The following is an 11,564-nucleotide window of genomic DNA, read 5'->3' on the forward strand; positions in this document are numbered from 1 at the left end:
AATGATCTCCCTTCCTTGAATCAAAATTTAATGCCTCCCATTACCCCCCAGGTGCTATATGATCCTTACGTGTTTAACGCTGGCCACCATGAACTGATACTGATTTTGCCACCGAAGTGGTTAGTTTATTGTGCACCCCATGTCCATCTTGTGGACGGTGGCGCAAGAACATATGGATACACAAAAGACCTAGGAACTAGGCCCCGAAAGGGTTAAAAGGGGTACATCTGGAGTTATATCTACAGTTCACTTATCTGTTACAAGCAAATTTGTGGAATTTGCTTAATATATCTGAAATCTTATTTTTATTAATAAGATATCTTGATATGTCGCATAGGTTATTATACTGTTTATCTCTATATTCTTCAATAAGTGGACAATTAAGCACATAGTGTTCAAGATTATGACCACGGGGCTGGCCACATACTTTACATTTGGTTTGATCATCATCTGTGTGTCTCCCAAGCTGCCAGAAGTACTTGTAGCCAAGCCTAAGACTGGCCACTACAACATCAGTCAGTCTGTTCACATTGCAAGTTGCTCCATTGTCCTCATGAATGCAATAACAAAAATGAAAAAAACGTGTTTTTTGGGCCTTTAATTACCTGAGTTTTGCAAGCCTTTAATATTATGTTTCACTGTGGCTTTAGTGTCGAGCCGGTCATAATCTCAGATACAGTATTCCTTTTCTCCGCCAAGGTTTTGTTAATAACTTGAAATCTTCTCTTTTCATATGCTTCAAATTTTCTAAGCTAGTAAACTATCATTAGGGAAATGTTCATGAAACTATTATAATGGGTAGACGCTCTCCTGCCAATTTTATAAAACCATTATTAATTTTTATGTATGTACTATCTGATCGGCTTCACACTCTCAACATTGATGTATCCTTCAAAACTTTATTGCTGATATTTCCCTGCATTGGAAACTAATGCCGCACTCTGAACTATTTCTTTTCCACAAACCACCCCTGGTAAGTATACCCGCACATGCAAGACTGAAACTTATGACACGTTTCGGTCCGGCTTAATGATAATGAAGCTTAATTTCTCTGAGCATACAGATAATGTAGATACATAGGTAGATATATGAGTAAAAAAGTAGCCACAGATTAATTATGCAATGCATCTAGTTAATAGTTCAAGTCAGACCGAAAGGTCGTCATCAGTTTCAGTCTTCCATGTGCGGGTTATTTTTGTTGTTTCAATCAGGGTATTGTCTTTTTTATTATTATATTTTGTTTGTGTGCGTTGAAGGCTGGGTTTTTTTCAGCCGGGTTTCTCGGTTTACGCATTGCCCGAAAGTACACATCTAGCTTCTGAAATGTCCAGTTAGTAAGTAAGTAAGTAAGTAAGTAAGTTCTGCCACGATTTTCTCTATTTTCTTTTTTTTGTTATTTCAATCTTTTTTTTTTTAATTCTGTGTAGCTAACCTTTTTTCTTGGCACATCTGGTACTATTTCAAGTTCTTCTCTGGCAAAAAGTTCTATTTTTATTTATTTTCACACATATTTTCGTATGTGATTACCTTGTCCGTGACCAGGCCGCGTGGTGGATCAGGGCCTGATCAAGCAGGCTGTTACTGCTGACCGCACGTAAACCGACGTACGAGCCACAGCCCGGCTGGTCAAGTACAGAAGACTTTAGGTCCCTGTCCAACGCCTTCGTGAAGACAGTCAGGGGTCTATTGATAATCCCCCTTAAGTATGCTGGGAGGAAGTTGAACAGTCTTGGGCCCTTGACACTTACTGTGTTGTCTCTTAGCGTGCTCGCGGCATTCCTGCTTTTCATTGGGAGGATGTTGCATCCCTTGCCAAGTCTTTCGTTTTCGCTAGGAGTGAATTTCGTGTGCAGATTTCAGACTAGTCCCTCTAGGATTTTCCAAGTGTATATTATCATGTGTCTTTCTCGCCTGCATTCCAGGGAGTACAAATCAAGGGACTTCAACCGTTCCAAATAATTTAGGTGCTTTATCGTACTTATACGTACCGTTAGTGTACAGGAATATTCCAGGCTAGAGAGAACAAGCGATTTAAAGAGAATCATCGTTGGCTTGGCATCCTTAGTTTTGAGGGTTCTCATTTACCATCTTATCATTTTTTCCTACCAGATGTAGTACATACATTATTGTGATCTTTGAGAATGAGATCCTCTGACATTATCACTCCCAGGTCCTTCACATTAGTCTTTCCCTCTATTATGTAAATTGTGAGTTCATTACCTTTGTAAATTGTGAGTTCATTACCTCTGTAACTTGCTCAGCTATCAAAACTTTGGAGTCCAGTCCCTGGACCAATTATGTACCTCTGTAATCTTTTGACTACCGCCCACAGGATGGGTATGGGGTGCATAATAAACATATTAAACTAAAAAAAACTCTATTATGTGGTGGGAATTTGTTTTATACTCCTGAGTATATAGGAAGATTATTATTATTATAATCAGAAAAGAAGCGCTAAGCCATTATATAGGAAGAGAGAGGTAGGTTTTGTTTTATAAAGGTAGGTTTTCTTTTAAAGGTGTAAGGAAGTGCATTTTATCATGGGTTTTTTCTCTTTCTACTAAGTCTGTTTCTAAGTTCACATCCAACAGATGGCCAAAACTGAGGAGTGTGATGACTGGCTCTCAGTGTTGGGTAAGCAGTAACGGTATGAGCATGACACACTGCTCGCACCACTGCCTGCAACACTGTTGAAACCTTTATCGCTTCCCATGTTGCATCCTTGCATAATATATTCTCAATTTTGATCATGTTTACACATCCCAGAATAGAAACCTTTCATTCAGCTAAATCACCTTATTACCATGAAATTTTAGAAAAAAAAAATTCAAGCAACACAATCCGAGTCAGAATTTAGCAGAAATATCCTAATATAAAAATTAGAAAGCATGACAAAACTTTCAAGTAAATATTGTTTTCGGAGAGGGCATGACCTCCGTTAGTCTTCCTAAACAACAAATGAACCTATTTTCATCTATAACATGGCTGGGATGGTGTCAACAATATTCATAGCTCATAGCTAATCATTTTTTGTAGAAAATATGTAATAGGCTTACATATAAATGAATATTTGCAATATTTAACTACAACATATGGATATGATTTTTGAAACAACAAGGATTAACGAAAGCAAAAGACTCGGCAGATGATGCAACATCCCCCCCCCCCAATGAAAAGCAGGGGTGTCACTAGCACGTTAAGAGACCATACAATAAGTGTCAGGGGCCCGAGACTGTTCAATTGCCTCCCAACATACATAAGAGGGATTACCAATAGACCCCTGGCAGTCTTCAAGCAGGCACTGGACATGCACCTAAAGTCGGTACCTGACCAGCCGGGCTGTGGCTCGTACGTTGGCTTGCGTGCAGCCAGCAGTAACAACCTGGTTGATCAGGCCCTGATCCACCATGAGGCCTGGTCACAGACCGGGCCGCGGGGGCGTTGATCCCCAGAACTCTCTCCAGGTAAACTCCAGGTAATGATATACATTTTGAAAGACCCGTAGATGATTATCGTTCTAAATCTCCCATAATGTATATTGCAAGCATGAAGTTTACTAAACTACAGTAAATATAAGATAAGATAAGATAAGATTTCGTTCGGATTTTTAACCCCGGAGGGTTAGCCACCCAGGATAACCCAAGAAAGTCAGTGCGTCATCGAGGACTGTCAAACTTATTTCCATTGGGGTCCTTAATCTTGTCCCCCAGGATGCGACCCACACCAGTCGACTAACACCCAGGTACCTATTTGCTGCTAGGTGAACAGGACAACAGGTGTAAGGAAACGTGTCGAAATGTTTCCACCCGCCGGGAATCGAACCCGGGCCCTCCGTGTGTGAAGCGGGAGCTTTAGCCACCAGGCCACCGGGTCACCTATATTTAGGATACTTTCTTTTGAGATGGTAAGAACGTTACTTACAAAGGGGATCTTGGCATGTACACCCAACTATTATATTCCTCTGTACAACCATGTATCATGTCAAAATAAACTTATTATTCTTATTCTTAGTAGGTTTGCCGGAAGTGTTCCGGCCGGGTGTTGTCCAGATGGGACAGCAGGTGTCTTAATAATAATACCAATAATAATATCTTTATTTCTACAAGTGCATATACAAGGTATATAGACCTAGCTGACATCAGTGACATACTACTGTATAGAAAGCCGCTTGTTATGCAGAGCATTTCGGGCAAATTAGGTAATTTTTTCCCCAGGATGCGACCCACACCAGTCGACTAACACCCAGGTACCCACCGGTGTAAAGAAACACTCCCAGTGTTTCCAACCTTTGCCGGGAATCGAACCCGGACCCTCAGCTTTTGCCACCAGGCCAGGCTTAAAGTAATGCACAGATTTACAACAGTCGTCTGTAAAAAGACGGGTTTAGTGCTCTGTCATTACTAGAATTATATATAACCTAAATAAAACTTGTTATTACAAGAACTTCATTGGAATTAAGTCACTAGTCTTGTTTTGGGTCATCCTAAGTAATTTGCAGTCACCTAAATTTGTGTAACTGTACTTATGTGTACCTATACGTAAATAAACTTATTTACTGTCTATCTCCCTAAAATGTGTATTAGAGTGGATGTGTGTTCAGGTGTAGACGTCACAACTTTCATCAGTATGGTCAGTGTACTGTGAGGCGTCGAGGGGGAAGTGTTGATGCTCTACACTCCACCCAATGGCTCCCAACACTTCTAAAAGTGGGAAATCTACCCCTAAGGTTTCCCAGAAACTCAACTCTGTGGAGAAAATATTCATTAAGTACAGGTAATGTTTAAACCAGGAGGTGAAATACGGCTTATTATTGTATTCATATGTTAACTTTTGTTGCCATTAATGCTGGAGAAATCAGACTCGACCTAAAAAAACATGGATTTTCTATTCGTTGTTCCCAAAACTGATTGGAAAGTTCTAGCTTCTTGTATTGAGAGCTGTAAAATGCAGTTTTTTTTCATGTCACTTATGATGGTATCTCTGTCTGGTTTGACAGGTGAAAGTTACCATTTTATCCTTTTTGGTGGGCCATAAACGGGACGGCAAGAATGAAAACTAGAATAAGATAGAACGGTGAAAAAGATTGTGGAAGGAGAGGGTAAGAAAGGTTAAATGGCCAAATTACGCTGTATTTGTTTTAAGGGAATGTTTTATTACTAAAGTTTTTGAGGTCTATATTTATTCATGTATGCCCAATATGTTCATTTGGGTATATTTATGTTAAAATCTATTCATGAAAGATGCAATTTATTTAGATACAGGTACACATACATTTACAAGAATTATCATACATAGTAATAGCATAAATGTAAATTACATAGGATAACCCCCCAAAAAGTGATGTGTCCATTCTGGTTGAAATAAATCGTCCTGTTTGTGCTGTGCAATGCTTGATTCTTGGTGTGTCTTGTGATATTTCTACTATTCCTCCAAGAGGGACACCACCACCAAGGCTGGGATAGACATCCCCCATTTGTGTTCCACAAACTTTTTAGAAAGCAGCTGTTTTAAAAATCTCAAACTGTAAGGTTCCCATCAAAATTTAAAATATAAAAATGACCAGATTAAAATGTATACAGCACATTATTTTAGCTTCTCAGGTGTATAAAAACTTGCTGTAGGAAAACTTTGCAGCCTTTGCTTAGGAAATTTGTTTTGCTTGTGTGGGGTTTGAAAAGCCTTACTTAAATTTCATTAGGTAAATATAATTTTTTTTTCTAGATTTTTCTATTTTTAACCTAACACCCATCTTGAAAATATGAAATCTGGTAACTAGTCCTTAATCATGTTGGAAGGTTTCCTTCCCAACTGACATAGGAAGAATTGCATAGTTTGCACTTAATTAACAGAATCTTTATCTCCCTAGGCCAATGAAAGATGAAAATACCATTCTTGTGTGGTGGTGCAGAAATATCATTGCTCAGCAAAACTGTGAAAGTTCAGCAATGAAAATGTTTAAATCTGGTGAAGCTTTGTTAATTTGCTAATTTATTCTAACTAAGCAGTTAAGCATGAGCTTGGTGGGCTTCATTTTATAATTATGGTAAATGTTCCATATACAGTCATTAAAGCATCACTGAGGGTTATGTGCATCTGTCAGATTTTAGGTTTGGGCAGGAACTGGATAGGCAATGATGTGGGCACCTCACACCTAAGGTTAGAGATATTCCTCTAAGCCACCGGTTTCCCTTCCTAACAGGGTTAGTGTCATTTAGTTTGAAAAGTTTTTGTACATGCAGTAAATACTGGTATGAAATTACATTAATCAGTGTACGGTGGCTTTAAAGTATACACACTCCCCCCAACTTACAAAAAAGTAACATTCCAGAAGGATGTTCATATCTTGAATTGTTCATAAGTTATTTTTGCCATTTTTCTAGTGTTACAATTATTATTATTGTTTTTAATATTATCAATATTGTTAGTGTTCTGTCTCTGTGCTGTTATTCATTGAAAACTTAGACAATACTGTGCAGTATCAGTAATGTACTGATACTGTACAGTCTGTTCATATGTCCGAATGTTCGTAACTCGAATGTTCGTAAGTAGGGTTGCGTCTGTAGTGTAACATTTAATAATGCCATGTTCAGTGTGTTTATTCTGTACCATACTGTTTTATTGGGAAGGATGGGAAAGTGGTAATGAGTGTATGCAGTATGTGGACTTTAGTAAGATTAACCTGTCATCTTTTCTATATTTATTATATTTAATTTAATAGCACATTTTTTTTTACTATATTTCTTGTAGACGGTGTGACTCGCCACAAACTTGGTGGATTGTGTTTGGTGTGGTGTGTTTGCTGACTGCTGCCACAAGATTCTACAAAGTTGGAGAGCCAGAACATGTTGTGTAAGTACACTATATACTGAACATTAAAATGGTATAAAATACCGACAGGTTGTTAGGTAAGACACATATGCAACAGTTAGGTATCTTTATTTCGAAACGTTTCGCCTACACAGTAGGCTTCTTCAGTCGAGTACAGAAAAGTTGATAGAAACAGAAGAGGCTTGAAGACGATGTAATCAGTCCATCACCCTTAAAGTTTTGAGGTGGTCAGTCCCTCAGTCTGGAGAAGAGCATTGTTCCATAGTCTGAAACAATATGGAGTTGAAGTTACAGGATGGAGCCTTATATAGCGCCAGGAGGTGAGATGTAGGTCACTAGTAGAAGTAAGAATGCAGATGTTGGGAGATCAGGTCCCTCTCAAATCCAGCCGTTCTCACTAGTAGAGGTTGTCGAAGTTGATTGCAGGTCTGTACCAAGATACCCTTGTGTTGCAATGTCCGACAGATTGAACATTAAAATGGAACAATGCTCTTCTCCAGACTGAGGGACTGACCACCTCAAAACTTTAAGGGTGATGGACTGATTACATCGTCTTCAAGCCTCTTCTGCTTCTATCAACTTTTCTGTACTCGACTGAAGAAGCCTACTGTGTAGGCGAAACGTTTTGAAATAAAGATACCTAACTGTTGCATATGTGTCTTACCTAACACTATATACTACTCTCATCTCATGACCAAACACTGTCAAGATTGCCTCTTGTTTTGTTTTGATTTTAAATTGAAGGTATACATACATATGAATATAGATTGAGCAGAATTTTTTGTGGGCTATTCAACAAATGATACTTGTATTTTCCTGTCTGTCACAATTTTCCTAAAGGTAATGACACCAAAAGACAAAATTTGATGCAAAACTTATGGAATTACTCAAGCATGAAATTGGAGGTCAGGGAGCACTTTACAGTATGAGGCTATTTCACTAGTATGCATCCAGTACTATTGATCGAGTCTTGTAGTGCCCAGAAGTTTGTAACTTGGTAAATTTTTTAAAAATTTCAATAAATTCCAGTTTAAAAACAGTAAAAAACGAATACTGTAGGCATTCTAAACCACTAGAGTAACCTATCTGCTGATCGTTACTCTCATCCCCAGGCCTTTCCTATACTGTGTAACACTTCCATTTTGAATCCATCATTTCACAAAAAAATTGAAGCATTCCCATTTCTTGGCTAACAAAATACAGTATAACAAAGAGTTCTTGGGTTGTGGTTTAGACTCTCCCAATAATTGAAACAGACTGTAAAAACCCATAAAACAGACTTGGTGGGGAAAGATATGGGGCCTCCTCCCTTAACCTTTAAACTGTCCAAACGTAGATCTACATCCACGTGCAGGGGGCTCCGAACGTAGATCTACGTTTTTTTTTTCTTTTTTTTTTTTTTTACATGCTTTCAAATTGGGAAAATCAAGGTTGGAGCGCTACGCACGTGAATGTAGATCTACATTTGGACAGTTTAAGGGTTCAAGAAAATCTCAAAAATTTAATATTTGTCACTTCCAGTCTGAAACCAACCAGTCATCTCCATTTTACTAGTATGCCTTCTGGTCTATCAATTGGCACCAAGAAAAAGCTGTGAAAACCACCTTAGAAAATGACTCGGTTGCTATTTTAACCCATTTTTTAATGTCTAGGCCAAAATTTACCACTTGCAGCATATATAAGAGCACTGTGATTAAGACTGATCTATGTGGTAGTCACTGATCCCATTGATGTAGAGCAACATGACCAACAGTGAAAGGGAGTAACATGTTAGGAATTTTCCATAAAGGAAGTATCCTAAAGAAGGAAAACTATTATGTACTAACATTGATTTCCTAGCTAACTTTTCAAAAGTGCATGGATACTATATCAAAGCTCAAATAAGATACTATTGATATATCACAATCTTTTCATACTCTGAATATACAGATAATGGGAATTTAGAAAAGTGCTATATATGCTGGTACAGTATATAGTACCCTTTTTTTTAGAAATGAAATTTGTTTTAGGTTATTTCCATAAGGCAAATTTTGAAGCAGGAAAATGCTGCTCTTGTGTAGCTGGCAGGGCTGTGGAGTTGCAAGCAATTCTTTTGCTACTGGAGTTGGAGTTGTTAAAAATGTAATGAGTCCTAATAAATTTAAATTATAGAATATAAATTGAACATTACTTTAATCTGGAAAAGGGTAATGTATGCAATTGAGTTCATTTCTTTTAAAATGGTCCCTTATTAAGTTGTTTTAGGTGTTCAGTTGCTCATTACTTTTTTGTAGTTTTAACTTTTTTTTATTAATATCAAAGGATATGCTTCAGATTTTTGAACTAGTAGAGAAAGATGTTTCCGATTCAGATTATCTTTTATAGTTTTTTCTTTTACATCCTGTTACTTTATACATACTTGATAGACTTTTTATAAAAACATAACCTCATTGTTTCCATTTTTCAAGTTTTGTTCTTTGTTTAGCTATAAGGTTACTTACTGAATGTTTGTAATTTCTTTAATAAATAAAATATTAATGCCAGAATTGCATAGCTATAACCTTTATACCCAAGCTTTAACAGGTTACTGGACTTGTATGCTGCATGCTTGCAGTTGATATAGGAATGAGGATACAGCATTGATTTTGTTAAGAGGGTTGACCCCTTCCACTCTTTTACAGTTGTTTGTGTGATTTACAGGTGGGATGAGACTCACTTTGGCAAATTTGGAAGCTGGTACATAAATCGAACCTTCTTTTTTGATGTCCATCCTCCTCTAGGAAAGGTAAGACAAAAACAGAGCATTCTTAATTATGTAGAGTGCTTAATATTTTATGCTTCTGTACTTCGTTTCTAGATTAACTCTGGCTCTGCTTTATATTTTTTGTAGTAGAAAGCTTCCTATTGAAGAATGAATGTAGAAGGTTTCCTATTGAAGAAAGAGTGTAGCACCCTGGTGGTTTTATTTCTATGGGTCTTCTTTGTGTACTGAAGCAACAAAGAATTAATGGGATTACACTAAATTGTCTATCCCCTTCTGCCACCCATCACAGATGCTGGGTAAAGTTAAGTGTCAGGGTTTGAATAGCTTGTTCATAAGGGTATAGGGCTGCTTCCCTTGAGAGGGAATGATAAGTCTCCTCACACGATGCTTACCTGACAATGAATTCAGCACATCTTTTGGTATAAATGGTGGGGATATTTCACCACCTGAATTTGCTGACACATAAGACCAATAACATTTAAGGAATTCTGCTAATGCTGACACTTTTGGTGCTACTACTATGGCCTCTTGCTCTTTCCTCTGCCACTGTCACTGACAGCTTCTGGTATATTGTTTGTAACTCTTTGAGCTGCAGTCGATTTGTGATTAAAAATGTGTACTTTTCATAAAAGTAGGGCAATTAATTGTCACTTAGTTTTCCTAGATTGGCTCATATTTACTTCTCATTGCCAAGGATTCAGTAAACTTCTAGGTAATAGTGGTCTTCAATCTTTCACCTTCCTTGTTATATTCCTCAAAGTTTCTGTTTGACAACTTAGAATGAAATGCTAAATAGTATAAATCACTGCAGTCCAGTTTCTCATTAATGTGGTGGCAAAAATTAAGTTGAAGAGAAATACCATATAGTATTTCTAAATAAATGGTAGGCCGACATTAAAAAAAATGCATTGTAATTCTGTTAAAGATTATTTTTAGTGAATGTGCTATAGATATGCGTATGATTTTTAAGGCGTTTTGTTGGTATTCGAGTTTTTTTTGGCATTTCTTGTCCTCAAAGAAAATTCCTTGATGTTGGTGAAGGGCTCTTGATCAAAGGAATTTAACATTACCTTTCCCCCTTTTAGATTGAAAATGATTGCCTCCCATTTCCCCAGTCTCTGTATGACCCCTACAGGTTTACCACTTCTTTCTTGGATGTAATAATTTGTGGTTCTTTTCTCTACAGATGCTGATAGGAGCATTTGGTTATTTAACTGGATATGATGGCATGTTCCCATTTGTTAAGCCTGGAGACTCTTATGAGGGTGTCAGTTATCTGGGCATGAGAGTGGTAAGTAACAATTTTCCTATTTACATATATCGATAGTAGAAAATACTAACATTAATGACACACTATGCAGTTTGTGGCATTTTGTTAAGATACTTGGTATCAGCTAGTACAGCATTTTAGCAGCAACTCGTCACCGGTGGAGGAGGACAGCAGGTAGTGGGTGATAAGCCTGGCCCAGGACCAGGCTGCAGAAGTAGACACTTATCCTGTCAGAGATATATCAAAGGTAAGTCCCTGATGGATGTAATGTCTTTTCAGTAAAATGCCATAAACTGCAAATTCCTATTTGTATACTTCATTAAATTTTAAGGGCCATCTTAGATATGATAGTGAATGCAGTCGCATATAGAGGCACACACTATGGCCATGTATGTACAGCATATGCTGTATTTTTTTTGTGATCTATATTAATATCACTTAGCCTTATACAATTAGTGATTATTCCTTGTAACGAAATATGTATGCCAATTAAAATTTGTTGGCAACCACCATTGCCAAAATAGTGAAATTCAAAGTGCTTTTGTGATTTCTCGCGTTATCAAGGAACTGTAAAAGATAGTGGAATATAATGATCATAGTGGAAATCTCTAAATTAAGAATCGTCTATTTAAAAAGTAATATGTACTACATGTATATTGTACTGTTATTTCTTTTGCTGTACTGTTTGCATGGATTTTATTTTATCATTGTATATCTCGTGTT

General features: G+C 37.3%; 1 protein-coding gene across 2 annotated transcripts in view; it reads left to right on the forward strand.

Annotated features, from left to right (window-relative positions):
• The first annotated feature begins 4,614 nt into the window (after nt 1-4,614).
• tw (Protein O-mannosyl-transferase 2) overlaps nt 4,615-11,564 on the forward strand; it is a 33,666-nt gene continuing 26,716 nt past the window's right edge. For both annotated transcript variants that reach the window (XM_053781931.2, XM_053781930.2), the window contains exons 1-4: nt 4,615-4,773; nt 6,748-6,849; nt 9,508-9,592; nt 10,758-10,862. In XM_053781931.2, the coding sequence (XP_053637906.1) occupies nt 4,685-4,773; nt 6,748-6,849; nt 9,508-9,592; nt 10,758-10,862 (381 nt within the window). In that variant the 5' untranslated portion in view covers nt 4,615-4,684. The remainder of the gene's footprint in view (nt 4,774-6,747; nt 6,850-9,507; nt 9,593-10,757; nt 10,863-11,564) is intronic.

The sequence above is a fragment of the Cherax quadricarinatus genome, chromosome 30 (genome assembly GCF_038502225.1).
Source record: "Cherax quadricarinatus isolate ZL_2023a chromosome 30, ASM3850222v1, whole genome shotgun sequence".
NCBI lineage: Eukaryota > Metazoa > Arthropoda > Malacostraca > Decapoda > Parastacidae > Cherax > Cherax quadricarinatus.